General features: G+C 45.0%; 1 protein-coding gene across 1 annotated transcript in view; it reads left to right on the forward strand.

The window, feature by feature from the left end:
* Nucleotides 1-20,106, forward strand: part of LOC137436175 (contactin-1) — a 202,195-nt gene that overhangs the window by 177,631 nt on the left and 4,458 nt on the right. The window contains exons 23-24 of the mRNA XM_078786860.1: nt 1,381-1,552; nt 18,927-18,962. Of these exons, the coding sequence (XP_078642986.1) occupies nt 1,381-1,552; nt 18,927-18,962 (208 nt within the window). The remainder of the gene's footprint in view (nt 1-1,380; nt 1,553-18,926; nt 18,963-20,106) is intronic.

Here is a 20,106-nt window from a genome sequence, read left to right on the forward strand (position 1 = left end):
TTCTCACACAAGTCGTGTGGTTTTGGGCTTGGAGATGGAAATGGTGGGAGACTTGGGTTTGCCATTGGGAGGGGGTGGGAATGGGTGACGTAGAGGCCACACCCACAAACTGCCACAATATAATTTTGAATATAAATTAGCGATACCATCATTAGCGATATCAATAAGAGGAAAAAAAATCATACAGCCAGGGTCGTAAAAACAAGTTGCCTTTGTTTAAAAGGAGGTTCAATTTGGTCTATATGTCAAGTTTGGCAATTGGGTTGGTGTTTGACACACAAAGACAGACACAGACACACAGAAAATGACTTTTATTTATAAGTCTGTAACTAGTCCATTACATTCCCTACTGTAAATAGTCTTGTTATATTCCCTCCTGTAACTACAATATTACAAGCGATGAAATAATCGTATTACCTGCACTACAATATAACCATTCATTACCTTCGCAAAAGCGGAAGGTTATGTTTTGATCGCTGTGTATTTATTTGTATGTCTGTGTGTGTGTATGTTAATCGCATAACTCAAAAAGTATTCAACCGAATTGCATGAAATTTGGTGGGATGATTGGTTATTATACGGGACACATTTGATTAGATTTTGGGAAACAGATTTGCTCAAATTCTGACTATTTTTAACTCGATCGTATTTCACTCAAAGTTATGAGCGACTGAAGAAGAAGATGTCCATCCAGGACGTCATCACTATAACGCGATCTCCCGCGATCATTTCAACCTCAAAAAAAATTATAATTGCAGATTTGACAATAGATGAGGCATATTAACAAACGAATGAAACAGATTTGCTCAAATTCTGACTATTTTTAACTCGATCGTATTTCACTTAAAGTTATGCGCGACTGAAGAAGAAGATGTCCATCCAGGACGTCATCACTATAACGCAATCTCCCGCGATCATTTCAACCTCAAAAAAAATTATAATTGCAGATTTGTCAAGAGATGAGGCATATTAACAAACGAATGAAACAGATTTGCTCAAATTCTGACTATTTTTAACTCGATCGTATTTCACTCAAAGTTATGAGCGACTGAAGAAGAGGATGTCCATCCAAGACGTCATCACTATAACGCGATCTCCCGCAATCATTTCAACCTCAAATGAAATTCAAATTGCAGATTTGTCAATCGGGGAGGCATATTAACAGACGAATGAAACAGATTTGCTCAAATTCTGATTTTTAAAAATCGATCGCATTTCACATAAAGTTTCACATCGCATACACTCCCATGCCAAGTACAGAACAGTAGCTGCGGCGAAGGTATGCGCTCTACCGAGTGCCCGGATTCTAGTTTACATATGCTACGATAACTTATACAGTATTACATGTGCTTAATTTAAAATATTTTTGCCTTTTTTCAGGTGCTTTACATGGTTGGAGATTTGCGACCCTCTAAATGGGAGACATTGCAGACGAATAAGACCAGGGTGACACTGCCGCTTGGTAGCCGATTACACACCATTGTAAAAGTGTATGCAGTGAGTGATGGTGGAGATGGTGCGGAGAGCACGTTTGAGCCAGCATCACACTCTGGTAAGTGATGGTACATCATTTAACCTCTTGGAAGATTTAATTTCATGTCAAATACGTCTGGGATGCAGAACGTATCTTGCTTCTGCAGCGATTAATCATTATAAATAATGGACATATGTTATTTAAGCAATAAAATATTAAAAAATTGGTACATATATATATATATATATATATATATATATATATATATATATATATATATATATATATATATATATATATATATATATATATATATATATATATATATATATATATATATATATATATATATATATATACACACACACACTACATGACCAAAAGTATGCAGACACCCCTTCTAATTAGTGGATTCGGCTGTTTCAGCCACACCCATTGCTGACAGGTATATATAATCAAGCACACAGCCATGCAATATCCATAGACAAACATTGGCAGTAGAATGGGCCGTACTGAAGAGCTCAGTGACTTTCAACGTGGCACCGTCATAGGATGCCACCTTTCCAACAAGTCGGTTCATCAAGTTTCTGCCCTGCTAGAGCTGCCCCAGTCAACTGTAAGTGCTGTTATTGTGAAGTGGAAACGTCTAGGAGCAACAACAGCTCAGCCGCAAAGTGCTAGGCCACACAAGCTTACAGAACGGTACCACCAAGTGCTGAAGTGCGTAGCGTGTAAAAATCGTCTGTCCTCGGTTGCAACACTCACTACCGAGTTCCAAACTGCCTCTGGAAGCAACGTCAGCACAGCAACTGTTCGTCGGGAGCTTCATGAAATGGGTTTCCATGGCTGAGCAGCCGCGCAGAAGCCTAAGATCACCATGCGCAATGCCAAGCTTCGGCTGGAGTGGTGTAAAGCTCGCCGCTGTTGGACTCTGGAGCAGTGGAAATGCGTTCTCTGGAGTGATGAATCATGCTTCACCATCTGGCATTCCAACGGACGAGTCTGGGTTTTGCCGGATGCGAGGAGAACGCAACTGCCTGAATGCATAGTGCCAGCATACTTTTTTTTTGTCATTAATGTTATGTCTTACATGAGCCTCGATCTTGTATTACAAAAAAAAACAAAAAAAAAAAACTTTGATGGAGGAGGAATAATGGTCTGGGGATGTTTTCCATGGTAGGGCTCGGCCCCTTAGTTCAAGTGAAGGGAAATCTTAACGGTGCATACAATGACATTCCAGACGATTGTGTGCTTCCAACTTTGTGGCAACAGTTTGGGTAAGGCCCTTTCCTGTTTCAGCATGACAATGCCCCCGTGCACAAAGCGAGGTCCATACAGAAATGGTTTGTCGAGATCGGTGTGGAAGAACTTGACTGGCCTGCACAAAGGCCTGACCTCAACCCCATCAAGCACCTTTGGGATGAATTGGAACGCCGACAGTGAGCCAGGCCTAATCGCCCTACATCAGTGCCCGACCTCACTAATGCTCTTGTGGCTGAATGGAAGCAAATCCCCGCAGCAATGTTCTAACATCGAGTGGAAAGCCTTCACAGAAGAGTGCAGGCTGTTTTAGCAGCAAAGGGGGGGGGGGGGGGGGGACCAGCTCCATATTAATGCCCATGAATTTGGAATGAGATGTGTGATGTTCGGGTGTCCACATACCTTTGGTCATGTAGTGGATGTAGATATACAGACAGATAGATGACTGTACCTGTGTTGCTGTTTTGTCATGGTTTACACCACTCATAATATAAACAATTATTTTGCACAAATGTATTTGTAATATACGTGATTTTACATTTTATAAACAATTTAAGTTGAATATTTATTTAAGTTGAAAAACAAACATTTTTCAAAAAAAATTTCAAATGTTTCTTTTTTTTCTTCAAAAAATTTCAAAGATAAATATCGTTAGGACATACACGCGGGGGAGATATGTGCATACCAGAAGTTTGGTATGATTTCACAAAAGTTGGAAGGAGTACATCGAGTGGAAAGCCTTCACAGAGTGGAAAGCCTGACAAGCCTGACATCGAAAGCCTGACAAGCTTTCCTGACATCGGAAAGCCTGACATCGAGTGGAAAGCCTGACAAGACAACACAGACACTGCACAGATATATATATATATATATATATATATATATATATATATATATATATATATATATATATATATATTAGGGTTAGTTACTTCAACTGTCATAATGCCAGCTGGCTGGGTGTGGGTACCTCTCACACCAGCCGTGGCACCTCAGCAAAGGACTTCTGCGACTCACTGGGACTGACACAATCTGTCAATTTTCCGACCGGATCTCAGTCAACGGAGCATCTTCTCTTCTAGACCTGGTTATGACGAACTTACCTGCAAATATCTGCTGCTCTTCTTCTGCTCCAATCAGTTATTCTGATCATTTGCTTGATAAAGTGGATATATCTCTGGCCATTCTCAGAGAGGCTCCTCAGCGTCGACGAGTCTGGCATTTCACTCAGGCCAACTGGCACGGTCTTCAAGCAGCCATCAATCATCTGGACTGGTCTCCCATCTCGACTGCCTCTAACATCAACTCTTCCTGGGAATTCTTCCAAAGTAAACTGCTCTCTCTCTCATGCACAGATTTATCCCATCTCGTCTTCAGTTGTCATACCCTTCCTCCCGTCCATGGTACACTGAATGTTGTGGTGAGGCAGTTGCCCTGAAACAACTTGCCTTCGCCTCTTGGAAGGCTAATCCAATGGAAGGTAATCTTATTTCCTTTCACAAGGCTCAGAACAAGTGTGTGTCTACCCTCAGGAAAGCCAGGAAACAATATCTCTCCTCTCTCAAGACTGAACTCTCAAACCTGTCCCCCTCCTCCAAATCCTGGTGGCGTCTGGTCAAATCTGTTTCTGGTGTTTGCTCCCCTTCCATCCCCTCCCTTACCTCAAATAGCTACACAGCTGACACTGCACGTGAAAAAGCCGAATGCATCAACTCTGTGTTTGCCTCAAAATTTTGTGTCCCAAACCCATCTCTCTCTGTACCCACCTTACCCAGTCGAACCCAACTGCTCCTGGACTCTGTGCCCTTCTCTCCTGACAAGGTGGAGACGTTTCTGTCAAACCTCGACTGGACCAGGCGGCATCAGCCCACGGGTCCTTAAATCCTGTTCTGTCGCTCTATCTCACCCTCTGTCTGTTCTCTTCACCCAACCTTTTGCTCAAGGTCATCTGCCATCTGCTTGGAAATCAGCCAGCATTACAGCTTTACACACAAAAGGTGCAAAAACAGATCCTTGCAACTACAGACCAATCAGCCTGCTCCCAGTAATCAGCAAGGTCATGGAATCAATCATCGCTTCTGACATCAAATCCTTCATCTTCTCCAATGGCTTGATCTGAGATAATCAATTTGGATTCAGACCAGGTCATTCTACTCTGGACATGCTGCTTCTGCTGTCTCCACAATGTATGGAGGTCCTCAATGCCAAACAGGAAATCAGAGCTGTCTCCCTTGACATATCACATGCCTTCGATACGGTCTGGCACCCCGCGCTGCTCACCAAACTCTCATCGTATGGTATCCATGGAAATCTCCACGCATGGCTTGCGTATCTCAAACTCTCACTTTGTCTCTCCGAAAAGATCGTCTGGACAACCCTCCCATCTACTTTCTGAACAAACCTCTTGAAAAAGTTCTGTCACTCAAGATTTTGGGTCTCACTATTTGCCTTGATGTTTCCTGCGAAAACCACATTTCCAAGCTGGCCTCCAAAGCGAGTCGCCGACTGGGCATCCTCCGTCATGTGAAGTCCTTTCTGGGCACAAACTTTGTCACGCCAATGATCTACAAAATCATCACGGACTGTGTCACCTACGAGGACGCCATTGAAACGCTGAAGGCTGTGAAGGCCGAAGCCATATGTTTATGCATTCGGTATGGCCGAAGCCATACCGAAGCCGAAGAACATACCGAAGCCATTATGAAGTAACATAAAGCCGAAGAATGAGATTTTCGCACGCCACCTTCTTGCTACGCGTCCCCAACAAGTCGGCGAATCCCTGGATGAATACCTACAGGCTTTAAAGACACTGGGTAAAGACTGTAACTGCCAAAGCGTGACCGCAGCTCAACATCTAGAAGGACTTATTAGAGATTCATTCATCAGTGGACTACCATCCCTGTTGATCCGCCAACGCCTCCTAGAAAATAGGACCTTAGACCTAGCGACCAAGTTCAACCAAGCATGAGCCCTAGATTCAGCGCAAAAGAGCTCAGAGCAATATGGGGCATCATCAGGGTCATTGTATAGTGCCGCGGCTGCTGAACTGAAACAAGCTGTTCTGAATCTGTTCTGCCCAACTATCGAGTTAACCGACTCTCCAACGGTATCAGCTGCTACCGGCAGCAAATGCTTCTTCTGTGGTTACTTGAAACACCCACGTACAAGGTGCCCCGCACACGAGGCTACATGCAACAAATGCGGGAAGAAGGGGCACTTTGCTAAAGTCTGCCGTTTATCACCAGCCGCCGCTGCCGCGGGCGCTACCTCAGCGCCAGCGAATCGCCCGACCCTTGCCTCTGTGACATCTGCAGCCATCTCTCCGGCAATATCAAAAGCAACCTGTAAGGTTGCCATTAATGGAATTGAAGCCGATGGCCTCATCGACAGTGGAAGCACGGAAAGCTTTATTCACCTACACCTCATCAGGTGACATTCGCTAAAGTTTTACCAGTTGGGAAAAGCTGTCTCTATGGCCTCAGCATCACTTTCAATGAAGATGCTTGGATTCTACGTGGTCAATTTAACCCTAAAAGGACGAAGCTACCAAGACGTGCGACTGTCCATACTCCCCGAGCTCTGCGCAGACGTTATCCTCGGGCAAGACTTCCAGAAACAGCATGACAGCGTCACACTGAAATTTGGCAGTAACCTGCCGCCTTTAGTTCTCTGTGGACTGACCACACTTCGCGTTAACCACCCTGGACTGTTTGCCAATCCGATGGTGGAATGTCGCCCCATTGCCGTCAGGTCGCGTCGGTACAGCTTTGACGACCGCAAATTCATCGAGAAAGAAACTCAGTGACTACTACGCGAAGGAGTCTTCAAACCGAGTAAGTCCCCGTGGCACGCCCAGGTCATGGTAACTAAAGACAAAACCACAAGAAACGGCTCGTGATTGACTATTATGAGACCTTCAACCGATTTACGCTACTCTACGGGTACCCGCTATCGCGTATCGATGACACAGTGAATAAGATCGCCCAGTATCGCATCGTCAGCACCATCGAGTTGTGTCGTGCTGACCATCAGGTACCCATAAGGAACCAAGTCAAGCCCTATACAGCCTTCAAATCGAGCGGAAGTCTTTACCATTTCACGCGAGTCCCATTTGGCGTCACGAACGGCGTATGCTTCCAACGCATCATGGACTCCTTTAACAAGGAAGAGAAACTCACTGGAACATTCGCTTACCTGGACAATCTGACCATCTGTGGCATGACCTGCTCCCTGCTTCGCCTACCCGGCTCCTTCGCCTGCTCGCTGTTTCCTCGGGCACGCTCTCGTGGGTTGTGTCCTTCGCAGCGGTGTGGCGGCGGTTTTTCCACCGTGATCTTGATTTGTAGCGGCGGCGGTTGATTGCCGCTGCATTTCCCGCTTTGCCGTGATCAACCTTGGCCTCGTGATCGTCTCTTTGCTCCTGTCTGCCCTCTGCTTGGTCCCGACTCTGCTCCTGGCTTCACCTACCTGGCTCCTTCGTCTCCTTCGTTTCCTTGGGCCTGCTCCCGTGCGTTGGGACCATTGTTTCACCTCCTCAACCTTGGCCTCGTGCTCGCCTCTCCGCTCCTGCCTGGCATGGCTCTGCGGTACTCCGCCGCAAGGCTCCTTCTGCTCAATACCCGCTCCACCCCATCATGCATCTCTGCCATCAAATCAAATGGACTCCTCCGATGACCCAGGTACATTCACCGTGGCTCCGGTCGTAAGTTTGTATATGTACAATCAGGTCACTCCATCCCCGTCCTCGGGTCGGCTCAGCGCACTCCCACTCATCGTCCCAGCACACCTAGTCACGGCAACGCACAAAATCGCACCTCCTGCCTGCGAACCCTGGCTAAATCACCTGAATTCATCCCCGCTGTTCAAAACAACATCAAGCTCACCCTGTTCAACACCCGGTCCCTCAACAACAAATGCCTCATCCTCAACGACTACATCCTGGATAACAAACTGGACTTTCTCTGTCTCATCGAAACCTGGCAACAACAACTGGAATACTACATGCTCAACCTCACCACACCCAATGGATATTCCTATGTCAATAAACCACGCTCGGAGGGCCGAGGTGGTGGAATTGCCGTTATCCACCGTCAAGACATCAGGACCAGCCTCATCCCCATCGCCTCATCCTCATCCTTTGAACACCTGGCTTTTAAACTCTCTGGTCGCACGCAGTCAGTCATGGCTGTCGTCTACCGCCCTCCCAAACCACACCCATTATTCCTGTCTGACTTCTCCTACTTTCTGACCCAGCTATGTTCCCTCTCCCCCTCAATCCTCCTCCTTGGTGATTTCAATATCCACATGGACTCCACTGACTCCACGCTAACCACTGACTTCACTGATTTACTCACCTGCTTTAACCTCACTCAACATGTCAACTTTCCTACCCATAACCGTGGTCACATTTTGGACCTTGTCTGCTCTACTGGACTAATTTTGCACCATCTCTCTGGCTCCGACCTCACCCTCTCTGACCACTTAGCCATCACTATGACCATCAACATCCCCACCCCAACACCAAGACATTATCGCACTATCAACTTCCGTAAGCTAAACGCTCTTTCACCTACCTCATTCTCATCCACCCTCTCTGAAAAAATGTCCACTTCTCCCTTCATTGACCTCCACACCCCTTCCGACCTCACTGACTACTACAACCACACTCTCTCCTCCTGCCTTGACCAGCTTGCGCCTGTAAAAACCAAAACAGTTTCTTTCACCCATTCTGCTCCCTGGTTTACCCCTGAACTCCGCCTGATGAAAACTCGTGCTCGCCAACTTGAAAGACTCCGCAATAAAACAGGTCTCACAGTTCACTCCCAAGCCTACAAGGACCACCTACAACACTACAAAGATGCCCTCTCCCACGCCCGCTCCGCCTACTACTCTCAAATTATCCACTCTGGCTCCGGAAACCCAAAAGCACTCTTCTCGACAATAAACAAACTCCTCCGCCCCCTCGACACCACCACCCAGTCATTCACAGCAGACAACTGCATCTGCTTCCTTTCTTTCTTCCAATGCAAAATTGACAACATCTACAACAGCTTGACCACCGCCGCACCCGCTCCCCCTCCAACCACCTGCCCCCCCTTATCCTGCCTTCCCCTGTCTCAATTCTCCCCGGTCTCCCCTACTGACCTCTCTGAACTCCTCATAGGAATGAAAACTGCCACCTGCACTCTTGACCCCATCCCCTCCAGCTTTGTCAAGGCCTCCCTCCCTGCTCCCTCTCCACTTATCATTGCAACAATAAACTCCTCCCTGTCTACAGGCATCGTCCCACCATCCCTCAAAATTGCTGCTGTTACCCCCATTCTAAAAAAACCTGGTCTAAACCCTGACACCCTAAACAACTTCAGACCCATCTCCAACCTACCCTTTCTGTCGAAAGTTTTGGAACGCGCTGTAGCCACTCAACTCAAACATCACCTCTCTGCCAATAACCTGTATGAAACATTCCAATCCGGATTCCGCTCCAACCACAGTACTGAAACTGCTCTCCTCAAAATCACCAACGACCTTCTCCTCTCCTCTGACGCTGGCAACCTCAACATTCTCGTCCTCCTCGACCTCAGCGCTGCCTTTGACACCATCGATCACACCATCCTCCTCACCCGACTTGAATCCACCTTTAACGTTACCGGCACTGCCCTCTCTTGGATTAAATCATACCTCTCTGACAGACGCCAGTTCATCTCCATCAATAACTGCAAATCCCCCACTGCTCCCCTCCCCCAAGGTGTCCTCCAAGGTTCAGTTCTTGGCCCCCTCCTCTTCATCCTTTACCTGTCCCCCCTCGGTCACTTAATCCACCGTCATGGTCTCCAATTCCACTGCTTCGCCGATGACATCCAGCTTTTCATCTCCACCAAGTCCGTCTCCACCGACACCCACTCTATCCTGATAAACTGCATCTCTGAAATAAAATCCTGGCTTCAAATCAACTTCCTCAAACTTAACTGTGATAAATCTGAAATAATCATCATTGGCCCAAAAACGCTCACAAAATCCACCCATAACTTTGCCCTCAACATCGACGGTATCCCAGTATCCACCTCCCCTCTCATCCGGAATCTTGGCGTCATCTTTGACCAAACCCTCTCCTTTTTTTTTTTTTTTTTTTTTTTTTTGTATACAAGATCGAGGCTCGTGAAAGAGCGAACATTAATCACACAGAAAGACAAACCGACACATAAAACATATAACATCGGGAGCGGTAGACAGGATGGGGAGAGAGGGGGAAGGACACAAACACAACATTTGAGAGCAGGGACCGAGAGACATGGAGACATCGAGAGATCTGAGAGAGGGCGAGGGCTTTGGGGGGGGGGGGGCATGGGAAGGGGGCGGTGGGAGAGGTATAAAACATATGGACACTGCCAGGACTTCCAGGAAAGAAGTTGGAATTTCAAACAAGGTGGATCTGGGGTGAATTAGCGGGGGTAGAAAAGATCAAGGTTTTGGATGGGGGAAGATAAGAGATGGTGGTGAACAGCTGTTTTAAAGACCTGGAGGGAGGAGTGGGATTGAAGGGAGTGAGGGAGTTTGTTCCAGAGGCGGGAGAAAAGAGGAATGAAAGAGTGAAGGTGAGCAGAGAGCCGAGATTTCGGCAGTTTAACCATCAGAGGGTTGCTGGCAGATCTTGTGCGACCTGTAGGAATATTTGGGGGACAGAGCACAGAGAGAGCTGGGGGTGCAAGGCCGGAGAGGAGTCGGTAGAAGACAGAAAGACCACCTACCTGCCTGCGGTGAGTGAGTGAAAGGCCCTCAGAGATAGCTTCATCGCGGGAGATTCCAATAATTCTGAAAGCTTTGGTTTCAACAGCGTGAAGCCGAGCTAGGTGTGAGGCAGGAGCACCGGCCCATAGGGGAGAACAGTATTCCATTGAGCTGCGGATGAAAGCCTTGTATGTGGTGAGGAGCTCAGGTGTGCCGAGGAAGGACTTCGCACGACGGAGGATGCCCAGTCGGCGACTGGCTTTGGAGGCCAGCTTGGAAATGTGGTTTTCCCAAGAAAGATCATGGCAGATAGTGAGACCCAAAATCTTGAGCGACAGAACTTCTTGGAGAGGATTGTTGAGAAAGTAGATGGGAGGGTTGTCCAGTCGATCTTTTCGGAGAGACATAGTAAGAGTGTGAGATTTGTCAGGATTGAAAGACATGTTCCACTTGTTTGACCAGTCTGTGATTTTGTCCAGGTCTTCAGAGAGTGAGGAGGCAGCAGACTGCCGATCTGAGGGAAGAGGAATGGAGCGGCAGAGAGTGGAGTCATCAGCAAAGAGATAGAGAGGATTTTCGAGAGAGTCAGAGAGATCATTGATGAAGACCAGAAAAAGCACGGGGCCCAGAACACTGCCTTGGGGAACTCCAGCCTGAACAGGAAGAGGAGATGAGAGAAACCCATTCAGGGCCACACGTTGACGACGACTAGAGAGGAAGTCCGCCAGCCATGCGTGGAGATTTCCATGGATACCAAAGGAGGAGAGTTTGGTGAGCAGAGCGGGGTGCCAGACCGTGTCGAAGGCACGTGATATGTCGAGGGAGACAGCTCTAATTTCCTGTTTGGCATTGAGGACCTCCATCCATTGTTGAGACAGCAGAAGCAGCATGTCCAGAGTAGAGTGACCTGGTCTGAAACCAAATTGATGATCAGAGATCAAGCCATTGGAGAAGAGGAAAGATTTCATATCCGAAGCAATGATGGATTCCATGACTTTGCTGATAATTGGGAGAAGGCTGATTGGTCTGTAGTTGCTAGGATCTGTTTTTGCACCTTTTTTGTGCAAAGCGGTGATGTTGGCTGATTTCCAAGCAGATGGCAGTTGACCTTGAGCAAAAGAGAGGGTGAAGAGAACAGAGAGAGGGTGAGATAGAGCAGCAGAGCAGGATTTTAGGACCCGTGGGCTGATGCCGTCGGGTCCAGTTGCAGAATCAGAGTCGAGGGTTGACAGAAACTTTTCCACCTTGTCAGGAGGAAAGGACACGGAGTCCAGGAGCAGCAGGGTACGACTGGGTATGGTGGGTACAGAGAGGGATGGGTTTGGGACACAAGATTTAGAGGCAAACACAGAGTTGAGGCATTCAGCTTTTTCACGTGCGGAGTCAGCTGTGTAGCCGTTTGAGGTAAGGGAGGGGATGGAGGGGGAACAAACACCAGAAACGGATTTGACCAGACGCCACCAGGATTTGGAAGAGGGAGACAGATAAGAGAGTTCGGTCTTGAGAACGGAGAGATATTGTTTCCTGGCTCTCCTGAGGGTGGACACACACTTGTTTCGGGCTTTGTGAAAGGAAATGAGATTTCCTTCCGTTGGATTTGCTTTCCAGGAGACGAAGGCAAGTTGTTTCTGGGCAACAGCCTCACCACAAGATTCCGTGTACCATGGACGGGAGGAAGGGTATGACAACTGAAGACGAGATGGGATAAATCTGTGCATGAGAGAGAGCAATTTACTTTGGAAGAATTCCCAGGATGAGTTGATGTCAGAGGTGGTAGAGATGGGAGACCAGTCCAGATGATTGATGGCTGCTTGAAGACCGTGCCAGTTGGCCTGAGTGAAATGCCAGACTCGTCGACGCTGAGCAGGCTCCCTGAGGATGGTCAGAGAGATGTCCACTTTAACAAGGACATGATCAGATGATCCGATCGGAGCAGAAGAAGAGCAGCAGACATTTTCAGGGAAGTTAGTCATAACCAAGTCCAGAAGAGAAGATGTTCCGTTGACTGAGATCCGGGTCGGGAAATTGACAGATTGTGTCAGTCCCAGTGAGTCGCAGAAGTCCTTTGCTGAAGAGCCATGGCTGGTGAGAGAGGTACCCACACCCAGCCAACTGGCATGGTGACAATTGAAATCACCACATATGAGGAAGAGAGAGTTGGGATGAGTAGATAGAAGTTGGTCCATATCATCAGACAGCGAGATGTAGACAGCGAGATCAGACAGCGAGATCCTTCGACAAATACACTAAACAGATCACAAAGACAGCCTTCTTTCACCTGAAAAACATCGCCCGTCTCCGCTCATCCCTCTCCTCCACGGCTGCAGAAACCCTCATCCACGCCTTCATCACCTCCCGTCTGGACTACTGCAATAGCCTCCTCTATGGTTCACCCTCAACAATCACCAATAAACTCCAATACATTCAGAACTCCGCTGCCCGTCTACTCACCCATTCCCGGGCCCGTGACCACATCACCCCCGTCCTTTACAAGCTTCACTGGCTCCCCATCTCCCAGAGAATCCAGTACAAAATCCTCCTCTTGACCTACAAAGCCCTCCATAACCTGGCCCCATCCTACCTGGCTGACCTCCTCTCCAGACACACTCCCACCCGCAACCTCCGCTCTGCTGGTACCAACCTCCAACTCCAACTTGTTTGAAATTCCAACTTCTTTCCTGGAAGTCCTGGCAGTGTCCATATGTTTTATACCTCTCCCACCGCCCCCTTCCCACGCCCCCCCCCCCCCCGAAGCCCTCGCCCTCTCTCAGATCTCTCGATGTCTCCATGTCTCTCGGTCCCTGCTCTCAAATGTTGTGTTTGTGTCCTTCCCCCTCTCTCCCCATCTTGTCTACCGCTCCCTATGTTATATGTTTTATGTGTCGGTTTGTCTTTCTGTGTGATTAATGTTCGCTCTTTGACGAGCCTCGACCTTGTATACAAAAAAAAAAAAAAAAAAAAACCTCCTGACCCCCCCCCCCCCCCATCCGGACCAAATTCAGATCCTGGGGGGACAGGGCCTTCTCCATCGCTGCTCCCACCCTCTGGAACTCACTACCTCACACCATCAGAGACTCCTCCTCACTCACCACATTCAAAACATCACTCAAGACCCACCTGTTCAGCACTGCATTCAACATTCAACCCACAGCATTTAACCCCTGACCATCACTTCTCCTTCTCCCTCCTTTTGCTTTAAATATTTCCCTATTGATTCTTGTCTTTTTGCAATTGTTGTTTCCATGTTTTGTTATGCATTATGTTTTGCACTCTGTCAAAGCGCCTTTAGGCTTCATGAAAAGTGCTATACAAAATAAATGAATTATTATTATTATTATTATGACACAAACCGAGCACGACGTCAACCTGAAACAGTTCCTCAAAGCAGCCGAAAGGAATAACATCGGCTATAATGAGGATAAGTGTGTGTTTACAACCACTAAACTCAGTATACTGGGCTATGTAGTAGAGGAGGGTCAAATGCGGCCAGACGCTGAGCGTCTTTGGTCCCTGTGAGAGCTACCTGTGCCGCATAACATGAAGTCCCTCCGCCAGGGCCTTGGACTTTTTGCCTACTACTCTCAGTGGATTCACAACTATTCAAGCAAAATTTTCCCCCTCAGTGCCACAAAAGCTTTACCCATCTTGAAGGAGGCTGAAACCGCCTTCCACGAACTCAAACGGGATATTGAAGAGTCAGTGGGCAACGCAATTGGTGAGTCAATACCCTTTGAAGCTGAGACCTGACGGATCCGAGTTTCCTATTGCCGCAACGCTTAACCAGGCGGGGCATCCAGTAGCCTTCTTCTCCTGCACACTCCAATGATCGGAAAATCGTCATGCATCGGTCGAAAAGGAAGCTTAGGCTATCATCGAAACTGTCCGCCACTGGAGACACTACCTGATGGGAAGGCACTTTACAGTGAAGACTGACCAACGCTCTGTCAGCTACATGTTTGACAAAGGACAGAAAGTCAAGATAAAGAATGACAAGATCATGCGTTGGTGCACGGAGTAATCCTGCTTCAATTTTGATATTATCTACCGTCCAGGGAAAGAAAACATACCTCCTGACGCATTCTCAAGGTTATACTGCTCATCTACATGCCTGGACCATCGTTCACTATCCGACCTCCACCAGTTCCTATGTCACCCAGGAATCACATGCATGTACCACTTCGTGAAATCTTGAAACCTACCTTATTCGGTGGAAGACGTTCGACGGATGACCGGCTTGTGCAGAACCTGTGCAGAGGGCAAACCCCGGTTCTATCGGCCAGAAAGAGCCCACCTCATAAAAGCCACCCCGCCATTCAAACCCCTTAACATAGATTTTAAGGGACCTTTGCCAAGCACTGACAAAAACCAGTACTTCCTCACTATCATCGATGAGCACTCGAGATTCCCCCTTTGTGTTTCCATGTGCGAACATGACAAGTTATACGGTGATCGACTGCCTTTGCCAACTTTTCGCCCTCTTTCGAATGCCCGCCTACATCCATTCGGACTGGGGACCGTCGTTCGTGAGCTGAGAGCTTGGTGAATTATTGACAAGTAGAGGCATCTCCAGCAGCAGAACCACTAGCTACAACCCGCAGGGTAACGGACAGGCTGAACATTACAACGGAACAGTCTGGAAGGCTATCACCATGGCCCTGAGGTCATGCCAACTGCCTACCCAGTGTTGGCAAACTGTCTTGTCTGACGCCTTACACTCGATCCGTTCTCTCTTGTCAACAGCTACTAATGCAACCCACACAACGACTGTTAAGTTTTGCTCGCCACGCCGTGACCGGTAGCGCGGTACCGACTTGGCTATTCACGCCTGGACCTGTCCTACTCAAAAGACGTGTGCCAGAGTAAGACGGAACCACTGGTCGACCAATTGGAACTCCTGCAGGCGAATGCGCAGTACGCCCATGTCCGCTATCCAGATGGCAAGGAAACCATCCGACAGTTGGTCCCGACTGGAGACACAAAGGGATGGGAGCAACAGAACAAGGCACCGTGCGACTTGGAGAATGGGGTTGGCAGAGATTTGACTGCATCGGACGAACCTACCCTCCGTGCCCACCGAAGTCTCGGGAGATGCTACTGAACAACAGCCGCTACGATGATCACAACGTGCCTGGCGGGCCCCCGACCATCTGGGTGTCTGAGTCGTGTTTTTCTAAGCAAGGGGAGAATGACATAATTCCTCTTTTCTTGATGCCGCACTTCCTGTGTACCTCACTTCCTGTGTACCTCACTTCCTGTGTACCTCACTTCCTGTGTTCTAGGATCGTTACGGTATAAAAGCGAGTCAGCCGACGACATGTGGGCTGCCTACGATCCGCTCCATGCTACGTTCCCTCTTAAGGACTTCAAGCCCTGCTTAGGCCTCTTCTTGTGCACCCGGCCACCATTGTGTTGATTAAAGCCTACCTAAAGGCCTACTTGTCTTTCCTGCTCTGCTCTGCCACAACAATCACCACATATAAAGCTTTCATCCGTAGCTAAATGGAATACTGCTCTCCGCTCTGGGCTGGTGCTCCTGCCTCACACCTAGCTCGGCTTCACGTGGTTGAAACCAAAGCATTCAGAATCATTAGAATCTCCCGCGATGAAGCTGATTCTGAGGGCCTTTCTCTCTCTCACCGCATTCAGGTAGGTGGTCTTTCTGTCTTCTACCGACTCCTCTCCGCCCTTGCTCCCCCTGCTCTGTCTGTGCTCTGTCCCCCAAATATTCCTGCAGGACGCACAAGATCTGCCAGCAACCGTCTTCTGGTGGAACTGCCAAAATCAAGACTCTCTGCTCACCTTCACTCTTTCATTCCTCTTTTCTCCCGCCTCTGGACCAAACTCCCTCACTCTCTTCAATCCCTTTCCTCCCTCCAGGTCTTTAAAACAGCTGTTCACCACCATCTCTTGTCTTTCCCCACCCAAAACCTTGATCTTTTCTACCCCCGTTAAAACGCCCCATATCTGCCCCTTTCAGTCCCCAACTTCTTTCCTGAAATTCCTCGTAGTGAAATTCCTAGTAGTGTTCATTTGCTTTATACCATGTACCCCTTCCTCCTCCCCAGCCCTCCCCCTTCCACAGATCTACCGACGTCTTTGTTCACTACTGTTGTGCTTGTGTGCTTCCCTCTCCCTCCCCCACTTGTCTCCCACTCCCTTCATTGTATGTTTTATGTGTCTGTGCATGTATTCATGTTCAATGTTCTCATTGTCATTTGACAACTCCCGTTTGAACAAGCCTCACCAACGCATCAGCATGATGTTCTTCCATTGACTCAATCTTCACATACAGCTCATGGTCATGTTCCTCAGTCTCAATAATTGTGGCATCACTAACCGCCATAGTGCTCGTTTACCAGAAACCATCCTTATGGGTTGGATCATTCCCCCACAAAACATGATGTGTACCCCATTGACAGGCTCACATTTAACTTTCCAAATAAACACACATTGATATATCGTATTTGGGTCCATTTATGTGTCTGTCTGTTTGTTTGTTTGCGCAGAATGTGCGAATGTAGGACACAAATGCCACCTAGCGGTAGCCAGAATTACACATTCTCTTTTTTCAACCAAACAATTAGAATGTGAGTACATCTATAAAGTATGTACAATTAGAATGTGAGTACATCTATAAAGTATGTACAATTAGAATGTGAGTATGTCTATAAAGTATGTACAATTAGAATGTGAGTATATCGATAAAGTATGTTCAATTAGAATGTGAGTATATCGATAAAGTATGTACAATTAGAATGTGAGTACATCTATAACGTATGTACAATTAGAATGTGAGTATGTCTATAAAGTATGTACAATTAGAATGTGAGTACGTCCATAAAGTATGTACAATTAGAGTGTGAGTACGTCTATAAAGTATGTACAATTAGAATGTGAGTATGTCTATAAAGTATGTACAATTAGAATGTGAGTACATCTATAAAGTATGTGCAATTAGAATGTGAGTACATCTATAAAGTATGTACAATTATAATGTGAGTACATCGATAAAGTATGTCCAATTAGAATGTGAGTACATCTATAAAGTATGTCCAACTAGAATGTGAGTATGTCTATAAAGTATGTACAATTAGAATGTGAGTACATCTATAAAGTATGTGCAATTAGAATGTGAGTACATGTATAAAGTATGTACAATTAGAATGTGAGTACATCTATAAAGTATGTCCAATTAGAATGTGAGTACATCTACAAAGTATGTACAATTAGAATGTGAGTATGTCTATAAAGTATGTACAATTAGAATGTGAGTATGTCTATAAAGTATGTACAATTAGAATGTGAGTATATCAGTATATCTATAAAGTATGTACAATTAGAATGTGAGTATATCTATAAAGTATGTACAATTAGAATGTGAGTATGTCTATAAAGTATGTTCAATTAGAATGTGAGTATATCAGTATATCTATAAAATATGTACAATTAGAATGTGTCTATCTATAAAGTATGTACAATTAGAATGTGAGTATGTCTATAAAGTATGCACAATTAGAATGTGAGTATATCAATATATCTATAAAGTATGAACAATTAGAATGTGAGTACTATATCTATAAAGTATGTACAATTAGAATGTGAGTATGTCTATAAAGTATGTACAATGAGAATGTGAGTATGTCTATAAAGTATGTTCAATTAGAATGTGAGTATATCAGTATATCTATAAAATATGTACAATTAGAATGTGAGGCTATCTATAAAGTATGTACAATTAGAATGTGAGTATGTCTTTAAAGTATGCACAATTAGAATGTGAGTATATCAATATATCTATAAAGTATGTACAATTAGAATGTGAGTACTATATCTATAAAATATGTACAATTAGAATGTGAGTCTATCTATAAAGTATGTACAATTAGAATGTGAGTATGTCTATAAAGTATGCACAATTAGAATGTGAGTATATCAATATATCTATAAAGTATGTTCAATTAGAATGTGAGTATATCAGTATATCTATAAAATATGTACAATTAGAATGTGAGTCTATCTATAAAGTATGTACAATTAGAATGTGAGTATGTCTATAAAGTATGCACAATTAGAATGTGAGTATATCAATATATCTATAAAGTATGTACAATTAGAATGTGAGTACTATATCTATAAAGTATGTACAATTAGAATGTGAGTATGTCTATAAGTATGTACAATTAGAATGTGAATACGTCTCTAAAATACGTACTATAAAACCACATGAAACAAGTCTGCGCAAGGGTGTGTAATCTTTGATTGCTCATTCTAAATTGACATTATATTGACATAAAAAGGTGTTCCGCACTCATCCAAAATGGTTTATGGCATTTGGAACTGTTAAAACGTTTTGCACTTTGTAAAACATTTTTTCCACTTCTTCAAACATTACACAACACACAATGACCTGTCTGCCTGTTTTCCATACTTTCTCGATCATAATGTGCCCTCCCTCGTGTTGTTTCAGAAAAAAATTACCAAACAAAGAATCCTTACAATCGAGGTACGTTTTTCTTTGCATAATACATCACACAAAGAGAGCATCACACAACATCACACATCAGCCAATAAATACTCTGATTTTAACACTGGAGCACCAGCAATTTCAGTTAATGGATAAAATAATGAGCAAATTATATTGTTAAAATGATTTATGATTTGTTAACTGGTTTTCTGCATGTACTGCAATTCAGAAATAATAACATTTTTAAATGTTCAATTATTCCCCGAGTGGCATATCTTCAGAATTGCAGAGTTTGAAAAAACGAATTCTGTACAAACTGAACACACTGATATCCAATCACAAAGCCAAATACGGAGTCAGGGGAATCAAACAAAACGACAACATGTCTCAAGGGTCTGAGGAAAGGTTTACTAGTGATAATAACCATTTCCCAATTAGTGTCACCTCGTCCACTCCCTCTTCTCGCCCCCCCCCCCCCCCAAACATATGTGCAAGTTATGTTTACCATTATTGAGACAGAAACGTCACAGGTATCTACTTCATGTGTCTCAGCTATGTTTCCACATCACATTAATCATCCATTCACAATGCAACCATTTATTGTTTATATCCTAAAAAAATATTATGCTGGGCACTTTAAAACATATTACACTACTACGACTACTACTATTATTAATATTACTACTACGACTACTACTATTATTAATATTACTACTACGACTACTACTATTATTAATATTACTACTACTACTACTACTACTAGTACTACTACTATTATTATTATTACTACTACTACTACTACTACTACTACTACTACTACTACTACTACTACTACTATTATTACTACTACTACTATTATTACTACTACTACTACAACTACTACTACTACTACTATTATTACTACTACTACTACTATTATTATTACTACTACTACTACTGCTACTACTACTACTATTATTACTACTACTACTATTATTACTACTACTATTATTATTACTACTACTACTACAACTACTACTACTACTACTATTATTACTACTACTACTATTACTACTACTACTACTATTATTACTACTACTACTACTACTACTATTATTACTACTACTACTACTATTATTACTACTACTACTATTATTACTACTACAACTACTACTACTACTACTATTATTACTACTAATACTAC

The sequence above is a fragment of the Myxine glutinosa genome, chromosome 11 (assembly GCF_964187855.1).
Source record: "Myxine glutinosa chromosome 11, kmMyxGlut1.1, whole genome shotgun sequence".
NCBI classification, from domain to species: Eukaryota; Metazoa; Chordata; class Myxini; order Myxiniformes; family Myxinidae; genus Myxine; species Myxine glutinosa.